The 27,781-nt window shown below is 39.2% G+C and overlaps 1 protein-coding gene across 12 annotated transcripts in view; it reads right to left on the reverse strand.

The window, feature by feature from the left end:
- NPAS3 (neuronal PAS domain protein 3) overlaps positions 1–27,781 on the reverse strand; it is a 908,953-nt gene that overhangs the window by 39,345 nt on the left and 841,827 nt on the right. For all 12 annotated transcript variants that reach the window (XM_058293563.2, XM_058293564.2, XM_058293562.2 and 9 more), the window contains one exon: positions 26,645–26,763. In XM_058293563.2, the coding sequence (XP_058149546.1) occupies positions 26,645–26,763 (119 nt within the window). The remainder of the gene's footprint in view (positions 1–26,644; positions 26,764–27,781) is intronic.

Here is a 27,781-nt window from a genome sequence, read left to right on the forward strand (position 1 = left end):
AGAAACCACCACACTATACCCTGAAAGTTCCCTGAAAAAAAATCACACACACCCCCACTTCTTTATTTTATTTTCAAGAATATTTTTTGAAGTAATTGGCACAAAGACTGTTCTAGTACAGATTGCTGCAAGTGTGCTCTTGGCAAGAACATCATAAGCACTAGAAAAACTTTAATATGTTCAAGAAGCCAAACACAAACTGACACCAGGAACTCAAGTGTGGGAACAAACAGGGGAAAAAAATAGAGCATCTCAATTTAATACAAACCTACATACAAAGGGACCAGCTTTTACAATTCATGGTTTAGCATACAATGCAACTGTCCTCTGAGTGAATATAGAGTAGTTATACATAAGAAATTAGAATTATCAATTCGAGGGGATTTCTCAAGAGTCCTTTTGAAATGTAATACTGCAACTATATTGCCTAAGAAACTAGACCTCAATGCATCAAATGAGATCAGGTTGGGATCTATTTAGAAAAGGCGGATTTAAACTTGAAGAAGCATCTCTTTGGTTTGACCTTTACAGCAGACCCTCTGCAGGAAAATTCAAAACCAGTAGCTTTGCCCCTACCTATAGCCTTGCTTCACAGTTCTTTAAAATATAATTTTGAATAAATGTAACACAGGGGAGAAGATCATTTTAGAAGTATCTCCTAAGTGAAATGAAATGAGAAGAATTTTTGTGCACTGCAAGATATGGGAAGAGTGTTCAGTTCTCCTTATTCTGTAGGATTTAAGAATGAAAACTATTTCTTACATTTCCTTCCTCAAGTCATCTTCCTTGCTATTTTATGGTAAGGAATGAAGGATTTGGAGATTTTCTGAATCTTTTTTTTTTTTCAATCCACATTTCAAATTCATCCCTGATTGTGACCACACTTTACCCTGAAACTGAAAAGACTGCTCCACTTTCAGTCTTGCTAAGTAAGATTTCTCCTGCAGTACCCCAGAGTACAAACATGCTATACTTTCCCCCCCACCCCGGGGAACGTTTGAAGTCCCCATTAAAAATAATGCCTTGCAGATAGAAACTTGGAAGCTTATGGCTTTTCAGCACACAGGGTTCTAATGAAGCAATCAGCAATACTGCTCATATTCAGACTTGTGCCAAGAGCTTTCCTCCCCTATGCAGACCGGTCTTGCCAATGAAATGGAAACTCCGCAGGAATGTCCCTGCTCTGTTTACCAGTGTAAAGGCTTAGTGAACCAGTGAACTAAGGTGGTGACTTTCAACCTTTGAAGGATGGAAGGTGGTATGTCCGGATCAGAACTGTGGCGAAGCAAATCAATCTAGTACTTTGTAAGACAACAGAAGACAAATATTCCTCTGTAGTGCTGTCACCATTCATAGTATGGGAGGAGAAAATAAAGTTTCTTTATAGGATTCTATTTGATGTAGTCCCTAGTAGCCCTACCATTACCTTAGGTGATTCTCTGCACAGCCAGCAAAGACTAAATAAAACAAAAACATGGGATATTAATGCACTTTCCCTGCAACTGGGTAGAGCATGCTGTTCTCCTGCCGTTTTGCAATGGATTCTCCAAATCTATCACAATTAAAATCACACTTCTTCAGGCACAACCTCATTAGTGCTGAAATATCACATCTTGTGCTATTTCCTTGGGATTTTAGCAAAACAAGTAATGATTCTTTTGATTATTGAAGCGACTTGTGCTATCATGACTGCCGAGTAAGTATGCAACTGTTTAAAAGAACGAGAATCAGCACTTGATTTTTAAATCCTACTTTGGTTTAGGCAGACATAACCCCCAAAGGAGAGGCCTTAGGCAGAATGTGCAAACTTTCCCCATTTACCCATAATATTTCCTTTTCCATAACACTTTCAAAGGGAGGAATGAGGTGAGTACGTTGATGGGCAGATGTCACACTCTTTACTGGCCTCTCTACCTGGTCAGGTAATGTAATTCAAGTGTCCAAATATTCCTGCAGCATTTTATGTACCTCAGTCAAAACACGTGATCTCATTCATTCAACAAGTATCACAGGCACAATTTGAGGCTCTGGGGTTATGGCGATGAAAAGGACAAAGGAAGAGTGATGAGATTCTGATGAAATTTCTGGTTGCTGTAAATTTTGGCTGCTATGGGGGTACAAGTGGAAGCAGAAAGGTCAGGGAAGAGTCTGTTGCAGAGGTCCAGATGAGAGAGATGACGATAGTGCAGAAGGAAATGGTGGGATGTAATTAGATTGTGGATATAATTTAAAGGGAGGGTTGATGGGACTTGCTGATATATTAAATGCGGGGTCTGCGGTAAAGAGGGGAACCAAAGGATACTCCTGAGTTGTTGGCCAGAGCCCCAAGATGGAGGTGGTACCACTACTGAGATGGAAATGGTTGTGGGTGGGAAAAATGTTTGGGGAGGGTGATTTTCGTTTGGATTATATGGTCAAATATTCAAGTGTCGATTCAGTTGGATACAGGAGTTTAAATGTACATCTTTAGTCCGAAATTTTTTCACATTTCATTCAGAGAGTTTCTGTATGCTCAAATGTAAATAGTTCCAAAAATTGTATATATCTATTATGATAAATGCCCTTGGCAAAATGGGGAAATCAGTGATGTGTACACTACAATCCCTGGTTTTTGTAGTCAATGTCTGAGTGGACAATGGAGGCACTTTCTGATAAAATACACTATTGAGTCAGGACTAAAATCAAGCATCGTAGGCCAGGGGAATGAAAACAATAATGCTCTGCAGTTATAAAGCATATGCTACCGTCAAGAGATTTTCAGAGAGGCAAATTTTGTTCTTCATACACTTTCTTTAAACATAATTTCCCAAGCACTTAGCTTTTTAAGTGAGGGGAATACATTTCAAAACTCTAGGGCTGGAGAGTTAAAGCCATGCAGCCCAGACCACGTTTAGCCCCAGATGGGAAATACTGGGCAGCAGTGGGTTTGAGAAGGTTCAATTTGAATGCACCAAGAAGGTAAGTACTCTGCCCAGGCCCTGCCACGTCCAGCTCGACCTGGTCTCAGGACCGGTTTATGATTAGGAGAAAGGAAGACTATATAGAATTGCCTTCTGGCGGAGTGTACTGGCAAATATTTAGAGAACTTCGGTCCACTTTGCAAAGGCTCCCCTTTCACAAGTACTCCTGGAGAGTACGGCATGTGGGATATTTCCTCAGCACAGTGACCTTCTTCTAGGAGTTGCTGGAGGACTGCTGCTGATGCTTGGTTCCCTGAATCCTGCTATATCAGCGAGGGAGGCCTAGGTAGTAATTTATTTATAAGAAATTACAATAAAGCTTCAGCAATTTGAATGCTGTGTAGAAAAGTGAAAGGTAGATTGTGTAGAGGCAGGATATCCAAACTTAGAAGTAAACACTAATACAATCTTTTGGTTTATCTACCCTTGGAATCAATTTTGTCATTTTTAATTGACCGATTTTCCCTTGTTTGCTTAACATTTATTAATTGATTGTTATGCTCATGCAATTAATTCAAAAGCTGGCAAGTTTAATGCAGAGAAATTAATTTTCTTTTACCAACATGCCACTTAAAATACATTTTTGGAAGCCTAGGTTACCAGGAAATTACCTTCAAATTAATCAACAAGGAAATTAGATGGTAGTGTCCCTTGACATCTGTCAATCCAAAATATGTCAGTTTCTACCTCCTGTTTGAGTGGGCTTTTCCTACTGAGTATTAGGGATAAGATAACCTGGATATGAAAGTCAAACTACTCTGTATTTTGACAGGCAGAGAAAAGGAAAGAGTTCCTTTGTATAAATATGCATTGTTTAAATGAATTTTATTTTGTAATGAGAGAAATTTGTTTTAAAAAACTTCTATGAGAACAAGAAAATTAAGCTCAGAGCTTTTTTCCCTCAACATCTCTTTTCCCATTTCTCTTTATTTTCCCTCATTTGAATCCTTACTAAAAGCCAAGACTAAACTTGTTGGGGAGATGGATACGTAAGTTGACCACTGAATGCGACCTATCCCTAAACGGATGCAAAGTGCAGGGGAAGTGATGAAAACTATCCTTACAAAGCAGTGGAGAGGCTCTTATGGAGGACATATGTTTGAGCTCAATTTTTAAGGACAAGTAGGATTTGACTGGCTCTGAAGAAAGGGGAAGGGCATTTAGGCTGAAGAATGATTACGAGCAAAAACACAGAGACTTGAAGCTGTGCTCAGGAATCCGAGAGGCATGCGAAGAGGCAACAGAGTAGAGTGGGTGGGAAGATGCTGGGGTAGGAAAAGCTGGCTGGATTGTGTGAGGCTTTGAATGCTCTACAGAGGAATTGAGACTTTATTTTAGAGACTAAGAGGAACCACTGAAGAATTGTGAAGAAAGGTTTATACGATCTGACTTGAGATTTGGGAAGAAAACTCTGAGGGCATTAATTCATCCAATCATCCATCAATCAATCAATGCTTAGCATATATCAAGTGCTGGTCAGTATCGGGGCTATCATAATTACTAAGGAGTTCACAATCCATCTTTCTATACCTAATTAGAGAGCTATCAGGGCTATAATAGAAAGCTAAATAAAAGAAATGGCCAACGGCAATAGGAAATCAGTCTGTTGAGACAAGGTTTAAGAACCACTGCTGGTAGGACTAGTGTTCAACTAGTTACTCAGGCTTGAACCTTGGACCTCTATTTTTGGTAACTTTAATTTCATTAGAGTTTAAAGTTAGAATTATTGAGTGCATCACTTCTCTTGGACTTAACTTTTATTCTGTTTCTTACCTCCACATCCTGTGAATCATTAAGGCCAGGAAATTCTTTCTGTACCATATTTCTTACTTCTGATATTATATCCATACCAAGTGCCAGTGCATAATGTAGACTATTGAAATTTCACATCTAGACAACTAAGTGGGCGGCTTATCTGATCTATCTTTTTTCCCCCCATTCTCATCCATCCTGTGTTTTGCTGCCACATTCATTTTCCTAAAGTATCTTTACACTGAGGAAGGCAGAACAGGAGTAACACGATCTCATTACTTGCTTTATAACTTTCGGCCAATTATATAACCTCTCTGAGCCTCCATTTCACATGTGTCAAATGGGAATGATCATCCTTGCTGTCCATATGTTACAGAAATTCTGAAAGAACTAAATGAGACAAGACATTTAGAAGTAACTTGGGGGCGGCAGGCTTGGACCAGTGGTTAGGGTGTCCGTCTACCACATGGGAGGTCCACGGTTCAAACCCCAGGCCTCCTTGACCCGTGTGGAGCTGGCCCATGTGCAGTGCTGATGCGCGCAAGGAGTGCCGTGCTGTGCAGGGGTGTCCCCCGCTGAGGGGAGCCCCACGCGCAAGGAGTGAGCCCCGAAAGGAGAGCCACCCAGTGCGAAAGAAAGTGCCGCCTGCCCAGGAATGGCACCACCCACACGGAGAGCTGACATACCAAGATGATGCAACAAAAAGAAACACATATTTCCATGCCACTGACAACAACAGAAGTGGACAAAGACGACGCAGCAAAATAGACACAGAGAACAGACAACCGGGGCGGGGAGGAGAGAAAGAAAGAAATAAATACATCTTTAAAAAAAAAAGTACCTTGGAGCACTATGTAGATATAGGATATTATTGTTACTTGATGGATTCTGGAATAAAATTCAGGCCAATTACCTTATTATGAAATTTGAGTGGCAGTTTAGCCTCAACCTTCACAAATTGGCTTAACTTCCCTGACTTCCCTTCCTGGACTCCAAATGCTTTACACACCATCTCCTGAAACTGCGTTGGGTTTGCCTTCTCCATACCTTTGCTCATACCACTCCCCAGATCGGAATTCCTTCCTGTCTCCTTCTACCAATGGAAATAATATCCATTCTTCAAGATCTATATCAAATCACCTTTCTTCCTTTTGCCCCAAAAGCTGTCTTTTCTCCTTTGAATTCTTAATATTGTCTCTACCACTCAAATATCACCCATAATTTTTCTTTCCCTGTCTCTCTCTCTCTCTCTTATTCTCCATAGGACGAGTCTTTCATTTCTTTTTAAAATATTTATTTATTTATTTATTTCTCTCCCCTTCCTCCCACCCCTGCCCCAGTTGTCTGTTCTCTGTGTCTATTTGCTGCGTCTTCTTTGTCCACTTCTGTTGTTGTCAGTGGCATGGGAATCTGTGTTTCTTTTTGTTGCGTCATCTTGTTGTATCAGCTCTCTGTGTGTGCGGCACCATTCCTGGGCAGGCTGCACTTTCGTTCGTGCTGGGTGGCTCTCCTTACAGGGTGTACTCCTTGCACGTGGGGCTCCCCTATGCGGGGGACACCCCTGCACGGCACGGCACTCCTTGCGCGCATCAGCACTGCACATGGGACAGCTCCACACGGGTCAAGGAGGCCCGGGGTTTGAACCGTGGACCTCCTATGTGGTAGACGGGCGCCCTAACCACTGGGCCAAGTCCGCCACTGAGTCTTTCATTTCTTTGTGTACCATACAGGACTTGGACCATGGGAGGTACTCAAGGGAGGATTGATTGATTGGATATTCTACAACTATTTTATGAGCACTCACAGAGTCCTTAACTTATGTTACAGGTTTTGATTCTTACAATAAGCCTCCAAGGTGGATAGATCAGCTATTAGCATATATCCCTTTCATAAAAAGGAAATGGAAGCTAAGAGAGATTATGTTTGCCTATGACAAACAGCTGAAAAAAAGTTCTGGCATTCCTGCAAGTTCAGTGCTCTTTGTCACAGACTACCCTGTGTCTTCTGTCCTTCTCCATTCCTATTTGACCCTTCTGGGGGAAGGTGGTGAGTTGGTTACTACCTGACTATAACTGTGTACTTCAGGACCCTATTTGACTTACAGAAAACATCCAGTAAGTTGACTACACAGGAGATATGTCTGGCTCATCCAGACCCTGAACAGAACATACTTAATTCCATCTCTACCTCAAGGAACCTCAAGTTTCTATATTTCTAATTAATGACTCTGGTAATAGAGTACATTATTACAATAAAAAGAGGGAAAGATAAAGGTTTCAGTTACTAATCAAAAGATACCAAATTCATAGTTGGATAATATTAACACTAGACAGTTAACTGTAACATCAGCTAAAGTGAGTAACAAGGACACGGAGTCCTAAGAGGCCCATCATGCCCACCTGGTGTAACACAGCCCAATCATATCAACCATGGATTCATGGCCACTTCCATAATTACAGAGGAAACACACAGCCTGCATTGTGGGGGCAGAGCCGTTGTGATAATGTCCAGATATCTTCCATCTCTTATTTCATGAACATACTTTCTGCCCTTTCCCATCTCTAGAAATAAAATGGGTAATCTGAAAGTCTCATATTAAAAATATTTTTTCTTTACAAAAACATATTAACCCAGAACAGATATAAAATGGGGAAAAGATTAATCCAAGCAATAAACATAAGCTTAGTCAGTATCTTCTGATAGTGTAGATATCCTAGATTTTACAGTTATAAATCACCAAAGATAACAGTGGATATTGACAGTGCCTTAGAGTTTACAGAACATTTTCACTCATATTATCTTATATTTAACTCACAATCACTCTATGATATTTCAGACTAGGTACTATTATTCCCTTTTAACAGACTCAAGGAGGCTAAATGAGTTACCCAAGTTCAAGCACATCAAGTGACAAAACCAGGACTAGAACCTATTACCTCTGTTGATTCTAAGGCCAGGGCTCTGTACATACTACCAAGTCAACAAAATGCCATTGACATGATTACATTTGATATTAGTCATTATATATACAGAAGCTACTTAAAAATACCTATATTTATGATTACTTTCAGCTTTTAATTATTTAGGTAACTTTATGTCTGTTTTGTAGCTATATTGGGCTAGAGCAAATAATATTACATAGTTGCTAATTACAGAGAGTTTAAATTCCAGTGATATGTCTGAATCAACTTCTGTACAAGTATTTTATTACTCAGTTAATGGTCAATTTTTATGCAACCAGGCAAATTGACCCTGTGGTAATTTCAGTCATAAATATATCTATTGAATTGTCTACTTGTTTTGGAAAGACATATATCCTTGCCTCTGTCTTCAGGCCCATTTTCATACCTTTAACTTGATGCCCAAGAAATACCCAAACAATTCTGGAAGTTTACATGCATTTCTTTCCTCACTAATACATCTGATTTTCTAAATGGCAGGCTCAAATTCCAACATGACCACTGGGAGTAACAGACTGAAACTAAATTAGAAGTGGCCCACATGTTGTGGCATACTGTGGAACCATCAGACATGGTTCAGAAGCAAGTCCTCCTCTGTGATGGATCTAAAGTAATTTACAAATTTTAAAAACTCATTAATATCCCTACTTCTTTCAGAAAGCATTCAAAAGTATCTCTGGTCTTTTTGTTGCTTTTTCCTTCACCCTGTGCCCAGATAATCAGGCCAGGAAGATGCTAGAGAAGGGGACTGGTGGTGAGTTCCAGTAATGCTGATAATAACAAGTGATACTTACTGGCTTTTTTCTGGTTTTTCTTTGGAACTAAAAATGTCTACTCTCAGTCTGGCACCCTGCATGTGTTATCCAGTATCCACCTCTACACTTGGCTCTGGGTTCCTCCATCTGGCCAACTCTGTTGGCTCATCTCTAAGGAGTTGCCATGCTCTATCCATGGCCTCTTATGTGGGACCTCTCATGGCAGTTAATAATTACCCCCAAACAAATAGCCTAATGAGAAATATGCATGTTTCAAAGAGACCCCTAACTGTCCCTTCTATCAGGCCTACCTCAGATTGTTCAAACATCACATCTAAAAACCTTTCAGCCCTACAATTCTATGATTCTATAGAGAAAAAGGGAGAAAAATAGAGAGAGAGAGTCACAGAAGAATTTGTAGTATTTTTCCTTGGGGACAAACAGAGAGTGAAGGTAGTTTGTAATTCTCTGAGATGGATTTTCTGTTTGTGCCTCTCTTTCTTTCTCTGAAACTCAGTGAGATGGGACACAGACCCCAAGACCAGCATGAAATAACACCTGCCCAGGTTCTATTAAGCCATGGGCTCCTATGCCCATATTGTCACTGTGGGGCTGGCCTCAGCCCAATGACCCTCCATATACTTTCCATTTCCCTGCTCCTAAGAATTCCATGAAAGGGAGATCAGAAAGGAGAGGGAGCTGGGCAAGAATGAAACAAGGACTTCCTGGGCCTGCCTAGTAGTAAAATGAGTCTTTAAGGTCATCCTTTTCCTTATGACTCTCCTCCTTCCTGCTGCCCAAAGCCTTTCTACTCCTTAGACTTGCTCACTCTCTACTGATATCCATGATCCCAATCACATACTATTTTAAAGAATATCAGGGGAAGAAACCTCCATTATTTATGGCATTGCTGCTGCAGCCTGTTGCATTTGTCCCCTTTTTTCCAGCTTCTGCCTCAGGTGGATCACAGGATATCTGAATTGTTTTTTTTCCCTGCTGTATATCTCACTGGTTACCTGAGTTTCTTAAATGGACTTCAGAATCAACACCTTCAGGGTGACTGATTTTCCTCTTTACAAGGGTCTAAACAGAGGATCCTTAACCCCCAACCCTTGGGAGCCACCTCTAGCCTGAGGGCCTACCAAGCCCTAGGCCCTGGGAACTGGGGGAGGCCAACTAACTTTTACTAGGAAAGGAGAGCTCCATATTTTGTTGCTCTTATAGCGTGGATATCTGCCCATAATTCATGTGGAAAGAAAAAATAAAGATGAGAGGGAGAGAGCAAGTTTGAGAAGTAAAGATGCAAGGAAAAGAAATTGTTTCCTTCCTCTAAGAAGCATTCTCATTGTGTTTGCCTGTTGTAGCTGCTGGAGTCAGGGCAAGGAACCTGTAGATTTTTCTGGATACATTTTTCCTGCTTCATAGAGTATTGGCTGTATGATCTGATAAAAGCTGTGACGAAATGAACATGATGATTTGCATTCTCAGAGCCACAAGTGTACTGGCCACTTTTCTTCCTCTTCCTTTCCTCCCTCCTTTGGCTCTGGAAGGTTTATTACTTACAGTTACTGCAGAATCAATCTGAACTGGCCCAAATCAGTGATGGAATTTATAGCATAATAAATGCCCTGCCACACAAATGCAGTTACACATGAAAGGCTCGGGAATGTTCTTTTGAGCAATCTTTCTACTTTGCAGAGTGTACTATTTTTTATCAATTTAGCAGAATCATCTTAAGCACATTTTGAGAAGTATAATCCTGACAGCTACAGAACAGATTTTCCCTGAGGCAGGTATTGTTACAGAAAAACAATATTATTGATAAAAATCTTAGCATATTGGGACTTGGAAGGGAAACTAGAGCTATCTTTTTCATTCTTCACACCAGTCCTTTAGAGCTCTATTTTCTTAACCTTGTGTTGCATTCCACTTTCTCTTTGAACTTTTATTTTTATAAAAGTGTTTTAACCCTTCTCAAAGTACACTAATGAACTGTTCTCTAAGAAGAACCAACCGTACCAATGTTGGTATTCCGAGGCAGGCAGAATTTGAAGTACACTTAAAATATAATGCACAGATTTGGGTATCAACAATTTTCTTTTTTTAAAGTCTTCAAGTTAAAAAAAAATTACATTGGTATCTGGCCCACTTTTTTTGCTAAGTGCTCATGTTATGGGTAATTCCTGTTTTACAGCATTCTGATAAACAGAGTTGAACTAAGTGTGAAACACTGGCAAAATAATATCAGAAAGACAGATGGCAGGCCGTCCTCCCCAAAACTCAATTTGATATTATGCATGTGATTGCTAATGGGCAAACACTAAAAAACAATTTTCTTTGACACAGAAGAACTGATAAATTGTCAACATAAAGTTAGACTATGGTTGTTCCAGTGATCGAAAGCTTGTCTGTGAGCTTGGTCCCATCAAAGTCTGCTTCTTACAACCGTATCAAAATTTATGAATGCATATGTCTATAAAGTGACTGAAAACAACCCCTAATGCATTTTTGCTTATTGTGCATCAGCTCTGTATTGCTTTAGTACATGCAAAGAAACCAAACATACACCCAAATCCATTTTTGTCCAGTTCTCTCTTCTAGACTCTATATGGCAATGAAAAAGATTCAAGGGCCAACTGGGGAAGTGATTTACCTTTCTATCTTGAGAGCTGACTTAAACAAAAAAGATCCACTCTTAAATGGCTCTTGCATGGTTTGGGAGTATACTCCATGGGGTTGCACTAGCTTTGTGGTAACAGCAATAGATGCATTTGAGAGCAATTGAGAGCATTGATTATTTGGAGAAGAAAAAGATGTTTGAGCAAGAAAAATAAAATGCAGATAAAAAGCAACTCAGGTAATGATCTGCAACACAAAGCACCAAAGTTTCATAGTGTCTTTGGCAGAAAGATAACACTTGTGCAGACACTGCAAAACTGGAGAGACAAGGAGAGGTTTTCTTCTTTTTTTTTTTTTTTTTTTAAAGTTTCTCTTTTAAAAAGTAATTAAGCATTCAATCCAAGAATATGAAAGTTTATTTTCTGGGGGATTGGAGGAAGAAAGGGTGAAAGATGCTCATATTGAAAATTCAGTGGCTATATATGATATTTGCTTTTTAAAATTCACTTATAGTACTGAATATTTGCTTGGCTATAAAATTCAGATGTAATGTCATCAGTTACTGTTCACTTGAAAACAGTTGCTTAATTGCAAATAAATTGTGGCTGATCTGACATGAGCAGATCTTACTGGAACATAGAAATTCGGTGCTCAGATAACATAGTTCACAAAGGTTGCCACAATTAGTAGAGAGGCTGCATAGCCAACCAGAATCAGAAGTGAATAAGCTGAAGAACAAATAATTTTTCTAATGAGAAAAGTTATCACCCTTAAAGCCAGATATTTTACTAAATGGCATGTCTAAAGGAACTCTTCGGTTGCCTGAAATGTAGGCTTTACTTACATTATGCCAAATACACAAACATCTCCATGAATCCAGATATCTAACAGTGTATAGACCAAATACTCAGGTAACTGAGGTCTACTTAATGCTTCCTATTTCTGATTCATTTTGCAATCCAAAATTTCATTACATAAGGATTTTAGTGTTTTATTTTTTCCCTATAGCTATCGATTCTAGACAGAACATATTTCTCCTCTTGAAATATCTATTTATATCAGCAATCTAAGATTGAGGAAAAAAAAATCCCTACATTCATGTTGGCAAAATGGTGGGAAGAAAAATAAATTGAGAAAATTCCAAAAGGAATTATCCATTGACCTACTTAGATCCACATATTTATTTTCTTACCTTATAGGATGAGAACAACCCCCTTGGTTTCCTGTTAGAAATCACTGATCTTTTTCTTACAAGAAATTCAAGAATTTTAGTTAGAATGCAATGTCCTTAATCTTCATCCTTGTTCGCTGGAACACCGATTAGCTCTGTGAGCTGGTACTGCATTAAGTGAAACCCTCCCCCACCCCACCCCACTCCACCCCACCCCATTTGCCAAATCACCTTAGGTATCTTCATTCCTGGTTCCCCTGATGACAGAATTTCTTTGTACTCAAAGCTCTTTGATACTTTCATCTCTTTGTTGATACTGGTCTCTTGGCTGAGAATGCCCTTCTCAAAAATCTCTGTAGGGTAAGCCTATCTTTTACAAGCTAGTTAAAATAATGCTTTTGTTGACCACTTCTCTTCTTCCACCAGACATAGTTATTTACTTCACCTTATGGCCCTTGGAGCATACCTCTATTAGAGCACATATAACATTGTCTTATTTGTTTCTTTGCCTAGATAAGTCTGCCTGTGGATCAAGGACTCTGTTTTATCCATCTGTCTTCCTGGCTCCCACTGCAGCATCTAATACACAACAGGTACCCAATCAGTACTGATCACATGATTGGGTGACTCCTATTCCTAAATACTTGGGGCAAAAGGTGATGTTGAAGAATGAGAATTATAGATTCTTTCTGGTTACAATAAATTTTCCTTTTGGCTTCCTGGTTCATTTTGAACTGGTGAAGCTTGTTTTCTAAAAAGTTCACATTATGTAGACGTAAGGCTTTGGGGAAAAACTACAATTTGAAAACAGAACAATTAAAATTAGTTACTGCATATCAGTAAGGAATGAACTGAAGTATATAAGCTCTTCGGTCAGCGTATGCCTTGTGCAGCTTTCTTTAAAGGCATAGGGAGTAATAAAGCTTTCTATTTTATCTTCTGTGACATAATACTGCAGAAATATCACCTCATTGTTGATGTCAGTGATGATTTCTTCTTACCTCCATGATGTCAAAAGGGAATTATTATTATTAGAATGACAGATTACTTATGATCCTGTAAAAAAGGGGGAATAGCTGAAATCATTATAATCCAAACATCCAACATATTCCTTCTTGTTGGAGCCTCACTGTTGGGTACTTTGATATGACTTTCCTATCACTCTGTGATATCACAGCTGTGTAAAAATTATTCTAAGCAGGAAGTAAATCAAGAGCAGGTGGCTATGAATTTTCCACAAGTAGAATACCATCCTTTTAAAGTGTTTAGAACTGGATGGCATGATTAGGATGTATGATTTAGTATGCAAACGGGAAAATATTCTTTGGGGGCCAAAAATTCCCATGAGCTCTCATGGCACAGCACCACTGATGTTTTCTCAGGGGGAGAATCACTGTGTTGGGAAGGAGATTAAAGAGGCCTTTCTAGGTTTACCAGTCTGTCAGCACTTTATGGGACAGTGTGGTCTGTTGCTTCTGGATTTTATTCCCTTTTCACCTACTGACAGTCTTGCTATCAAGCCTTGATTACTTGTGGGTTCTAATCTACCATAGCTGATCTACAGGGCTCTCTGAGTGCTTCAGAATCTCAGGCTACTTTTGTGTACTAGAGATCAAATCCACAGAACTTAACCTTCCTCCAGTGTGTCAAGATGCTCGGGATCTGGCCATTATGGGACCTTGGGCAAATTGCATCACTCTCCAGATTTTTCCAGTAGAAAGAAATGAAAGACACATTTCATGGAGAAGATTGTAGTTTATAATAAAATAGCAGTTTTGGAATAAGGGTATTTTACATTTCCATATTTTTCTTTGAGGAGTTTGTCAAATATAATCCTATTAAGTCTACTCATCATTAAAGAGTATTTATCCACAATTCAATTGCTTGTAGAGCTATTCCAGGCAGGTTAAAAGTTCCACTGCACATTAACTGGAAACTTAGAATCATATCAGACAACAATGACATAGATGTTCATCAATAAACAATGTGCAGGGGGAAGATGTATAAATTTAATGAGAAAATGATACTGGATGTTATTTGGCTTAAAGAAAGGGGTAAGGATACAATGTGTTAAAGTGAGTAAGGAAAAGAAATTTGCTAGTCTTTCTTTCAAATCAACATTTTTTTTTGGTCCTCCAATTTAGGATCTAGATTGATTTCTCAGTGTGTTGGTGGTTTTAGTCCATCCATAGTTTCTCCAAGGATAAGATGCAAAAATTCACCAGTGCCCTCCCTAACAATTACAAATTCTCCCCAGATTCATCCGCACTTTCCTAGAATAGCTCAGGTTTTCACACCAGCCTTGGCCACCAGAGGATACAGCAGCTCTTGGTGACTCCAGGCTGACTTTACTGGAAATTCCAGACAGGCTTTACCTTTCCAGGAGTCAAGGTTTACTTTTAATTAGGCATCTCCTATATTCCATTCTACCCAGAATGCCCTAAAGGGGATTTTGCCCTAAGATATAGAGTGGAGCTAAGGGGAATGTAATGTCGATCACCAATGACTAAAGAACACTAAAGGCAAGTCCTATTGTTTACTTTGATTTTAGCGAGGGAATAGAAGCTCTGAATAATCAATTGACTTGCTCAAAGTTGCAGAGCAAATAAGGAGCAAAGTGCTGGCAGTAGAACAAAATTATGCCACCCCCCAACCAGGTGTGCCCCTATTAAGTCACTCTTTTTATGACTTCTACAGGAGTGATGGGTTTGAAGGACATTTGGCAAGCGGCTGTTGAGGACTGTTAAATGTATTCAAAAGTACCAAGTAATAATCAAGTGACTCTTGATTGTGCTTCCAGAGCTCTAGCCACTAAAATTGGGTACAAGTGGGGTACAAGCTAAATATATGTTGATTTTTAAAAAACTGAATATGATAGCATAAAAATATGTCATAGAATATGTCAACCCTTAGTGCTTTTTTAGTTAGCCTTTAACCCTTAGCTAGCCTTTTTTAAAAAGAAAAGGAATGAAGCTTTAACTTCTGTGAGGAACAGGGCCTGAAAACTAAGTAAATTAAACCGGTTACTTAATACTCACTGGTTGCATATTCTCAAATGTTCTTGCCGAATGATGCCCAATATTTATAAATTCATCATTAAAAAAAAACACCAAGTATCTCCTGAGTTTCTCCTATGTGCCTGAACAGTTTTAGAGGCTACAGCTTGTGCTATAGTGGGAGAGACAAACTATATACAAATGAATTTATAAACAGGCAGTGTTGAGTGTGAGGAAGAACAATAGAGCAGCAAGATAAAGTGGCAGATGGGATGCAGAGGATGTGCTTGTGCTATTTTAGATGGGCTAGTGAGGCAAGTGACAGAAACCTGAGTGACATGCAGGCATGACCCATGGGACTATCTGGGGACACTACAGCCCTGGAAGAACAAGAAGCAGGTATGAAGGCCCTGATGAAAGGAAGATGCAAATACTATCACAGTCAAATGGTAAGGGATATAGATTGTTTCAGAAAACAGTTGCCAACCATGAGCTGAAAATGGTGTTCCCAACATAGCAAATTATTGCCCACTGGTAGTTTAGATTAAGAAAAGAAACACAGAGCCAAGGCAGCAGCCAGAAGCCCTCTTCCTTGAATACAACTTCAGAAGGTTGGGGCCCATTTACACAGATGTTTCTTTCATTTAAAGAGGAGTCTTGTTACTCAAAGCACTGTGCAATGGGGCCATTCTTTAGGTCTGATGGTAGCAGTGGAGGGCAGGGGTCCATTCATAGAAAGACTCAGAAAAAATATAATTAGTTGAGAAGATATGAACTCCAGAAGTCCTGGCTCTTTCCCCCTTCCTGGAAAGAATGAACAGACTCCCTGAATGCCGGATAGTACCTCTGAGATACCGCAGGATTCAAGCCACAGTGGTAGTTTCCCTCCTGCAGAAGGTTCAATGTAGATGCTTTAACTGATCTGTGGAGCTTTGCAGGTTACAGAAGCCTAGAAGCCTAGAAGGCCCATTTATTCCATAGATCAACAACATTGAATTGTCCCTGCCCCTACTTCATTTCTAATGTTAAAGGGCTATATTAGTCTTGCCATGACGCTAAATCAATTCCATAGAAAACCATTTGGTATGTGCTTCTTTTGTTAAAGGGACGGATGACGTCTTTTAGTCTTATTTTGTCCCTTACAATCAAATCAATATTCAGGATACATAGCAAGGAGAAATTTCCCAGAAATAAATGCATTTTCTATATTCAGAAGAAATCACCTAGAGCTCATACAACTTCCAGGAGATAATCTAAAATGTTATTGATGAATTATGATTTTCCTTAATTACAGGTACATTAGACTTTATATACAAAAAGAGTTGTTAATTTTTGCATCAGATATGTCATTTCAAAGTGATTATCATTTTGATTATTCTTCATTAACAAAGGCTCAGAAAACCATCCTGAGAAGATCTAGCCTTTGTCAAAGATGGGACACTCTTAGCTCTCTTGCCTACATTCAAAAATCTGTATATTGGAAAATAAAGTACCTGTAAGTTAGCACCATACTTGGGTATAGTTACTGACATACTTAGAATTTACAGACACTTCATAGAATAGCTAGTGATTATGCCTCTAGTTGGTAAAACAGCAGAAATGACATATCCCAAGCTAGAATTACTGTCATGCCTTGGTAATGGGAAATAAATTCTTTAAGATCAGAAACAATGTCAGCTGTATTTAAAATGACTGGAAACCAGGTTGTAATGGACAATTGTGCAGAGGTGAGCAAGAACTAAAACAAGATAATAGGATTTAAAAATTTTGATTTTATTGGTTCTTTCCTCTATTTGCATTTTACTTTAGGACAACCTCAGCCTGTAAGTTCTACCCTGGAAATATTTTTCCTTTTCCATTTATTCTGGGTGTGTGGGTTGATTGAAAGGCAATAAATGCATAGACTTAGAAAGCCTAAATTGGTTGACAGAATTTTTGGTCTCTCCAAAAAACTCATCTACTGATTTGACAAGACAGTTACATTTTGTGCACCTTGGAATACTATAGTCATTGTTTCAAGATAATTATAGAGCTGAAGCAAAGGCTGCAGGAGAAGCACTGATGTGTCTCGACACCTGGAACATCTCTGAATCTGACTGGAAGAAACACCCAGATGGCATCAAGTCTGTCCATAAAATTGTCAGGGAATAAAAGAGACTCTTAATTGATGAGGTTAGTGGATGCTCTTAGAAATGTGTGGGGAAGGCCCACTTACACTGTGCCTTCTACACTAGTGTTGAGCATACCTCCATCTACACTTTTCCTGTTACAACTAAAACTCATTGCAGACCGTTCCCCTCTTGGGCAAAGAAAGAACCTGCCTTCTTATAAAACACTTCACATGTTCTTAGCAATCTTTGAGAACTCATAGAGCTGTTTCAGAAGAGAGGCTCTGGGCAAATACTGTTCTAATTTTCAAAATGGGAGAGGCCCCAAATGTTAATCTCCTGAAAAATATTTTTTGAAAGATGATTTAATAGAAAGAAAATGGTAGTCACCAGAGGCCAACATGAAGTCAAGGTGAATAAATGATGCTAAAATAACTTGTTTTTTTAAAAAAATTTCCTGATGGCCCAGGAGAATGCTGTGCATGTGTACATTTTGATCGTAGTAAGGTACTGCTATAGAGTCATAATATCCTTTCAGGCAAGATGGGGAAATATGAGCTGGATCACGGTACAGTCGTTTGGGTCATAGGCAATTAACAGTCACATCAAAAAGACACAGATGTCAGCTAGCAGGATCTCTAGTGGTATGTTATAGGGCTCTGTCCTGTCAACATTTTTCATTGGCATCTCAGATGAAAATAAAGCACACAGTTCAATTCAACCAAAATTTATAGACTGGCAAACTACATGCAGGATGCTATTAGGTGCTGAGGAAAGAAAGCAGCAGAAGAAAGAACCCAGTATGGAAAGGCAACTTGGTATTCCGGAAAGAATAAGGCATTTGGAATGGAAACATCTGGATTTTTCTCTGTTTTACACTTTACTATTTATGTGACCTTAGACAAGTCAATTTCACATCTCTGAGCCTGTTTTATTTATCATCAAAATGGGAAAGACAGAGATAGTTATCTGAAAATTATTGTAAGAAGAAGGCATTTGGAATGGAAACATCTGGATTTTTCTCTGTTTTACACTTTACTATTTATGTGACCTTAGACAAGTCAATTTCACATCTCTGAGCCTGTTTTATTTATCATCAAAATGGGAAAGACAGAGATAGTTATCTGAAAATTATTGTGAGAGTCATATGAACTTAAATGAAAGCATTTCATTAAATAGAGAGCTAATGCTTTGCTGAGCCTGTATTATCTCTCTTGATCCATAAATCCTTTGGTTTTCACACTATTAATAGTTTCATTTTACAGATGAAAAAACTGAGATGCAGAGAGTGTAAGTAAAATCTCACACATGCTATATTTGCACAGAGGAGTAGGGACATTTTACTTAGATGCAAAAAATAAGTGATATTTGAGTGGTGTCATGTTGCTTGAGTACGAGTTTTCCAGGTAAGAAACCACATGGACAAAAGCATATTCACAAAAATGTAAATATGTAAATATTTCAGAAAGATGATTGGCCTGCTGTAGCTAGAGCTTCCAGTGACAAGAGTTCCAGAAAAGACTGATGGAGATGGTGGTTGAAAAATGAAGGGTGGGGCTAGATTATTATATTAATTTTTTACGTTGGCACTATGAACCAACTGATGATTTAGGAGCAGAGAAATAAATGTCCACTGGGGTTTTGGGAAAAAATTCCAGGGAGCAGAGTGCAGGATAAAATGAAGAAGTAAAATCTTCCAGGAGGTAACCTGGAACTCTTGCAGTAGATCAGGAAGAAAGCACTAAATTGAATGAACTTAAATGGTGAGAAGGTAGATTCAGCCAATTTTGGCAGCCCAGTAAGTGGCAGGTGAGCAAGAGGGAGTTAATACCTTAGTATTGTAGACTTTATTAATTAATCCAAGAAGAAAAATTCTAAATGATTGAAGCAGTAATAATTCCCTTCTAGTGTGATGTCATTTTGAGGCTTAATATACACATTCAATCAAGAACTTTTAAATTTATCTAGCTGCAATTTGGATGTTAGAAATTCTTGTGAACATAACCTTGACATACACTTAAGTGAACAGGAAGAAAAGGAGCAGGATGTGGTGCTGAAAATAACTCTCTTAAATACAGGTATAGTTTATTTTTAATATTAGGTATAATTTTTCTAAAAATATATTCTGAGAAACACTATTTCAAAAGATTTAGCCCTATCTGCATGAGAGGATCAAATGAAAATCTTAGTTTTATGCTTTTCTAATAGAACTTCAATATGCATTAATATTACCAACAGATAGATAAATGGGAGAGAGAAATGAGGAGGAAGGAAAGGGCTATTGTGATATTGATGAAATACGTTCTCAAAGATGCACTAACTTGGGTTTTTAATATTGCTGATATGTCATCAGTTCTTAAAAAGTGTTTTGTAATAGAGATCAATGGACAAATTTTAGAGAATTAAGAACCTTCTGATGCAAATGAATTTTTTCACCTTGGGAAAGTCTCTATAGAATTCATCAAGTCCTCAAAGGGGGATCTATGACACTCAAAATATAACAAATCACAGTTAAAATTTTGGAGCTGTCTTACTCCACAGAGCATATACAACCATAAGAAGTTATGCAGAAGATTAATTTTTTAAAATGAACATGAGAAGTTTCTAATTTAAAAGGCCTTTATGTTTGTGCTTAGAGAAGGCAAAATGATTTTTTTTTGTAAATTAGCACTCTCTGATTTGTTGCTTCTGTTAATGTTTAGAAATAGAATTCTGAAAGTGGGGTTATACCAGCAGTCTTGATAAACCAGTGATCCAAACTATTTTTTTTTCCGTTTATCTTTTATGTCATAAGGAGACTGGATAGGAACTCAGATGTCATTTATTTTAACGTTTAGCTCCAAGCAAATCTATACTCAAATCAACCTAGATGGGAGTTTATTTTTAAGACTCTTGAGTTTCCACACCCTCTCTTAGTAATTTGTATGTATGCGTCACAGCAGGAACTCCCAGCATTTGACAAGATTTTCACTTCTGTGAAAAGTTTGGAGAAAGTCTCATTCGGCATTATGTAAACATGACAGAGATTTTCTCTTTTTTTCTTCTTTCTCCGTCCAGGCTGCTTTACTATGCCATTAGAGTTAGGACATCCTAATGTATGTAGACAAATACCCCAGAAATGACAGTGGTGTTGGTAGGCATTGAAGAGTAGATTGGAAAACTGAGAGTCCAACACCAAAGGAAACTATCCTCCAAAGACAGGAGCTAAGGAGGCGACCCAATTAGTCTTTCCTTCTCTAATTTCCCTGATTACATATCTCTTTTTATCCCATGTGCTAAACCTAGTAAGTTCCCCCAGACTTAGACCTAATCAAGAAGACAGAAACAGATGCAATGCAATTTAAAAGAGAGGCGTGTTTGCTAAGACATATGGCCAAAACAATAAGACCAAAACAACAGGGAAGCCCCTGAGGCATAAAAAGTGTCTGGTCCAGATAATGGGCTGCTCTGGATTTCAAAATAAATGAGGACAGTAAAATCACTGGAGAGAAGGCCACTTTGCTGAGGACTGGAGCATGGTTAACCAAGCAACAGCAATTTTTATTGCATTTTATACCTGAATTAGTAGACCAAGACTGGCACTTCTTTGGCTAGAATTCTTGGGTATAGGGCATCTGAGTGGGTTTAATACTCCCTGGAAATGAAGGCAAATCTTTGTAAACGCTCTTTGTAGTCATTTGGATAGCCAAGTATATTAGTCAGCCAAAGGGGTGCTGATGCAAAATTTCAGAAATCTGTTGGCTTTTATAAAGGATATTTAGTTGAGATAGAAGCTTACAGTTATCAGGTCATGAAGTGTAAGTTACTTCCCTAACCAAAGTCTGTTGCCACATGTTGGAGCAAGATGGCTGCCGACATCTGCAAGGGTTCCGGCTTCCTCTTCCTCTTAAGGCCTTGTGGTTCCAGCTTCTGCCAATATCAGCCACAGACTGGGACAAGTCTTGTCTCTTTCCTGGGGCTCCCTTCTCTCCGGGCTCAGCTGCTCTGCTCTCTCCACAAGGACAGCTGTAGACTATCAGGTGAATGGCTCATCTCTCTTCCCTGGGCCTCTGACATGTCTAAGGGAGCCTTCTCTCCTTCCTCACGTATCTGCTTCTCTGTGTGTTTACTTCCTGGGGCTCCGATATAAAAAACTCCAAACTCTGTTCTTTGCCATGCCTTTTCTCTGTGATTCCCTGCCCACCAAGGGATGCAATGTCCTATTGATGTGGCCCAATCAAAGCCTTAATCATTATTTAATCAAGTAAAAGTGAAACCTTTGAATCCAATATAATCTAATATGCCTAGAGGAACAGACCAGTTTACAAACATAATCCAATATCTATTTTTGGAATTCATAAATAATATCAAACTGCTACACCAAGCATTGCTACCCTAGGGCCAATGGGATATGCTGATTTACCAAAGGAAAGGTCATAATCAGGGAAGATTTTTTTTAAAAAAATTAATTTCTCTGATGTTGAGATCAAGATCAAGCTAAGCCCTAATTTAGGCTTATTCCTTTAAGCAGCCAAATCGATTGGTTAAGTGGACAAACCCAGGAGCTCAACTGTCTGGATTCAATCCTGGCTCCTTAGTAGCTACTTAAGAGCTACACTGTGTGCAAAGTACTTAACCTGCTTAGGCCTCGGTTTCACCACCACAAAAATGGGGATAATAACAATGTATTGTGAGCTACAATAACAACACTAAAGAGAGGGAGGCAGATAAAGTGATGGAGAAAGTCGGAAAGGCCCTGTGTGCTAAGGCTGCAGAAAAAAATGGAGAAAGAAAATAAAGTGACCAGTACTCAGCAAGTCTTAATATCTTGGCCCTTTAAGGGAAAAGAAAGAAGCATACATAGTAATAAATTACCATTTATTGGGAATATTGAGAGTACAGAGAAATTATCATCACTGTTTCTTTTTATTTGTGTTTGTTTATTGTGTGGTGATGGGGTGATTACCAAGTTTTATTGGAATGTTTCATAAGCTGCTAGATTTACTCACTAAGGCTAAACAGATAAGTAGGGATGTTATTCAGCTGTGCGAGGTCATGGGGTCTCATCAGTGCTGCCACTAACTTTCATACAAGGTGAATTAAACAGGGAAGTTCACCGAGGAGGAAGAGAGGAAAAGCTGGATCTGATGGAGTCATCTTATTGGGTAAATGGTGGATGAATTGATTCTGGTTCTGGAGAGTGGAATAAGACATTGGGTGAGACTTCAATCATATCTTGAGAAAGACTTATGGTATGTCAGAGTAGTGTGTCAATTTTAATATTATATGATTTGATGGAATCTGGAACAGGTTATGAATCTTTTCCCATCCTGAATGTGATGTTTAGGGTTGTACTTTAAATCCTTTGTTTCTCAAAGGCCCCTTTTCTTAGCAAAGTTTCTTTAATCCTAAATTCAAGAAGCTTCAGAAACACTCTTCTTTCAGATGTTTATACAGTGTGATGGTTAAGTTCATGTGTTGACTCAGCCAGTTTATGGTGCCCAGTCATTTGGTCAAGAAAGCACTGGCGGGAAGCGGACTTGGCCCAACGGATAGGGCATCCGCCCACCACATGGGAGGTCCGTGGTTCAAACCCCAGGCCTTCTTGACCCATGTGGAGCTGGCCCATGCACAGTGCTGATGCGCGCAAGAAGTGCTGTGCCACGCAGGAGTGTTCCCCTCGTAGGGGAGCCCCACGTGCAAGGAGTGCGCCCCATAAGGAGAGCCGCCCAGCGTGAAAGAAAGTGCAGCCTGCCCAGGAATGGTGCCGCACACATGGAGAGCTGACACAACAAGATGACACAACAAAAAGAAACACAGATTCCTGGTGCTGCTACTAAGGATAGAAGCAGTCACAGAAGAACACACAGAGAGCAGACAACTGCCGGGGGGGCGGGGAGAGAACAAATAAATCTTTAAAAAAAAAAAAAGAAAGCACTGGCCTAATTGTTACTCCGAGGATATTTTGTGGCCTTATTGATTGCATCTATGGCTGATTACATCTACAATCAACTGAGGACACTGCCTTCAACAATGAGAGAAGTCGCATCCATTCAGTAAAAGGCTTAAAAAGAAGTGATGATTTAGGTAGTCAGATAAGAAAATTTCCATCTCTACTGCAGCCAGGCAGCTTCTTCTGGGGCAATCAGCTGGAAACTTTCATCAGAAAGCTTGTGCCTTGCCCTATGGAATTTGGAGTTGTGCATCCACACAGTCATTCTTATCAAAAACTCATAATATTTCTAGATATCTCCTGTTGGTTCTGTCTAACCAACTAGAGAACCGATCCTCACCCATCAGGACAGATGAAATATCACCTCCTCAGGAAGACCTTCCCTTACTCCTTATCTAAAATGGTTTCCTGCCCCCACCCGCCACCCCTTCTCACAAAAGCCTCCTCCAGTGTCTCCATACTAGTGTAGCCTAAGGGTTAAGCAAACAGATATAGAGCCAGGTACCCAAGTTCAAATTTGGATCTTCCTCTAAAAATTTTTTTTTGTTTTTTAATTGGAGAAGTTATGAGCTTACAGAACAGTCATGCCTAATGTGCAGAATTCTCCACCAACACCTTGCATAGTTGTGGAACATTTGTTACAGATTATGAAAGAACATCATCAAAACCTAACTACTAATTATATTCATAGCTTACATTTGGTCTATTTTTTCCATATACCCCCTTATCATTAATACCAAGTATTAGTATTGTATATTTGATGTAGGTCATGAGAGAACATTCTCATATTTGTACTGTTAACCACATGGTTCACTGTGTTATACAGTTCCAGGCCTTGTACCCTCAGTCACTTTTACTTTCGTAGAGTTGTGCAATTTTTGTTTCAGTGAATTTTTGAACATTTTCCTTAGTCTAAAAGAAAAAATCTCATATCCCACTATTATTGATCATTAGTATTGACAGAGTACCTTCTTTGACATTGAAGCAGGAATATTACAATATTGCTGTAAACTACTGTCCATAAGTCACATTAACTGTATTTTTCCCTTGCATCACCATATTCTTACCACCTTGTAATAGTGACATGGATTTGTTCTAGTTCATAGAGAAACATTCTTGTATTTGCACTATTAACCACACTCCTCATCTACCACTAGTTCACTACGTTATTCAGTCTCTGGATTATTCTCTAGCTTTATTTCAATTGACTTTTATGTCCCTAGACTATCCCTTTGAGCCATAATCACACCTGTAAAGCACTGACTCTTCTCTTTTTAATGTATGACATTGGGTATCCTGATTAACCTCTCTAGAAGTTTCCTCATCTTTGCAATGGAAATAATATAAACACTTCCCTTAGGGTTGTTGTGAGGATTAATACATGTAAACTATCTTTCCCAGCATATTGTAGTGCTCATCAATGTTAGGTATTGTTATTTAGTGCTCATTACTCTTTGAAATCACCTTCTTTAATTATTTGTTAAGGTCTGCATTCCCCAGATAGAAGGTAAGCACCATGAAAGCAGGGACTTTTTCTTGATGGAGCTGGGTTTCCAGGATCTAAAAAAGAGCCCTGGCACATAGTGGGAACTCAATAAATACTTGCTGAATGAATATGCCATCAGCATTTAGGAGATTCACTTGCCCAATTTCAGGCCATTCAGCAAAAACAGCTGCTGAAGGGTCTGAATGGCAAAAAAATAAGGCACTCAGGGCATCTGAACTCTTGCCTAGACTGAAACTATAACCATTTCTCCATTTGATATTTTTACCCATACATCTCTCTAGCTAAGATTTTGCAGAGCTTTCCTACCTCCAGTTTGTGTATGAAAATAACAAATTTCCACCCCCAAAATTAAAGTAGATAATGATATAGAATTATACTGAAAATGACTTTCTCAAGCTACACCTCAACTCTTCCAACCCACATCCCTCTTGGGATATGACCAGTACAACCCAGCAACAGTGAAAAATGAATGCCGAGAGACAAAAAACAGTTGCAAGGGGGCCCTAAGCCTCCTAAAAGTTGGAATGCGAAGAATGCCTCTTTCCAGCATTAAAGCATACCTCCTTTCTGCTTAGAGAAGTCCAAACTTGCTAATGCAACGCACTTAACAACTAATAAATGTATAGTGTTAGTGAGGCAGGAAAGCACAAAATCGTCGTATAGACAGAGGCTGTTTTCTTTCTTCCAACACACTCCTTTGTAACAAGATACCACAGGCTAAAGCTGCTGCCTGGGAGCCTCCCAGTTGCCACTCCCTTGCCTTGCACCTGTTAAAGGTTAAGCCTGCTCCACATGTGCCTTTCAGACTGCAGGACAGCTCAGCTAAAGGTCGCGCTTGCAAGGGCCTGCTTCCCCGCCTCCTTTCTTCTTTTCCTGAAGAATTAACATTGAAGAAAGTGCCCGATTCTGACTTTTATACTGCTGCTTGTCTCCTGATGATTTATGTAAGGTGTTTGATGATTTATGTAAGGTGTTTGATGATAATTGTCACAATCCCAGATGATGCTACGGTCCCTCTAAAGAACAGAGCTATCCAAAGTTCTAAACTCCTAAAATTGGGAAAGGTCATGTTGGCTACCTCCACGGCACTTTCTATTTCTGTTTGCCCTCCCACCTATAACAAATATTGTTTGAGAGATCAGTAAGTGTGTTGTAAAATTGATAAGATTCAGGTTGCCGAAGGCATTTCATAAATTTCATAGGTTTTAATTTATGTTGCTATAGTAACTGAAACGTCAGAATTTCCTGAGATTAGAAGGCTTTATATCCTTAACCTTAGAGTGATAATGTAGACTATGCCTTCAGACTTGGTCTCTGCTGTTGTGGAGAAAATATGCTCTAGTTTGAATAATTATGTATGCTAAAGTGTGACTGAATGGTCAGTAATTGTAATTTCAAAATTAAGGTGGCTGACATTCAACCTGATTTTCTTATCTGTGTGTATGAATCTTGGTGGCCGAGGTGTTGTTAAAATAGGCAGTATTTCTCTAAAGAGAAAGGGGGAAAATGTAAGGGAAGGTGGGAAAAATGAAACTCTTATAAGAGTTTATTATTCTCAAACAATAATCCTAAGGATTGATATGAATTTTGCTTACCTTTTTCACCAAAGTGAATTTCCAGTATGCACTGAAAAACTTAGAGTGTTATTAAGAAATGTTCTAAGTAAAGACACTATATCGGGGCATTTAGTGCACCAACAATATCTGAAGAAAGAGAGTTATAAAAAGACCCCTACCTTGAGGCAGGAAGATAATTAAGAATGCTGTGGGCTGAGCAAAGCCACATCTGCGAATATATGGATCCAAAGCAGCTGAAAAACTCAATGGCAAATTATCCAAGTTTGACCTGAGATGGAAATGCCTCCCCTCCCAGAGCCCAGTTTACCTTATATCCTGATGATTTGATGTGCACGCCGCGTTTGGTCAGAGTAGATTTCATTCGGATGAAAAAGGAACGCTCAAGGGTGTTGTCAGTGGTTAGCAGACTGGGGCTCGTTGACTCCACTGAGGAATACAAAAATACATACACACATGATTTAGATCCGTACACAGCCCCTCACAGCTACTGCTCAGGTGCAATCCTTGAGTTCACTAAAAATAAATGACTGATGGGTGCTAAGAGGGTAGTAATCAATTTACCTCATTTAGAAAATGTTTACTCTGCAGAAAATAAAAAAGCAAAATTAATGTATACAAAGTAACTTAGTTCCAGTTTCTAGGAGGAGCTTATCAGGCCTTTTAACTCCCAGCAGCTCCCTAAATGGGGCCTAGGAGTCAGTAAATAATTGCAGCACAATTTGAGGCTTGGCCTGTGCTCATGGTGAGAAAAATCATGAAAAAGAAGGATCTGTAGATTTATGGAATCAACAGATAGAGGCAGAGATACTTCAGACGATGGGTAAGGAAGACCTGCTCTTTGTTCTCTCTGCAAATCCCTTCTTGCACCTTTCACCTGCTGGGGAGTTCCAAGAACCACAAAGTCTCATCAAGTTTGGACAGCTCTGTCATAGGCAGTATCCTTGCCCTAAGAAGTTGGTTTTATGCATTGCTGGGCACATGAATGAAGTCTTTCAGATGTGACCTTACTACACATGCCTCATCTGTCACTTTTACTGAACCTGTGGTTGGCACTGGAGTTGGTGTATACTCAGGAGACTTGAATTTCTGGACTGGGTATGTGCCAGCTGGGCCCTGAGCCTCAGCAGAGCTGCAGTTCCTATTCTTCAGTTTGTTGGACTTACCCAGGTCAGCTAACAGGGAGGTGAAGATGGTCAACCACCACACCAGGGAACCGAGAGTGCCTACAAGTGCAAGCAGGAGAATCGCATCCATCAGCCATGTGGGATCTAAGCCCCTTCTTGCTTTAGAGGTGGAGTGGACATCACCATCCCAGGGTCCACAGGATAGAGAAATAAAATATGGATTAGAGTGGACTTACTGGTATTCTACTATAGAACTATTGTGACTCTAGCAATGGAAGAAATTATATCACTGATGTGGAGACAGTGGCCATGGTAGTTGG

The sequence above is a fragment of the Dasypus novemcinctus genome, chromosome 3 (assembly GCF_030445035.2).
Source record: "Dasypus novemcinctus isolate mDasNov1 chromosome 3, mDasNov1.1.hap2, whole genome shotgun sequence".
NCBI lineage: Eukaryota > Metazoa > Chordata > Mammalia > Cingulata > Dasypodidae > Dasypus > Dasypus novemcinctus.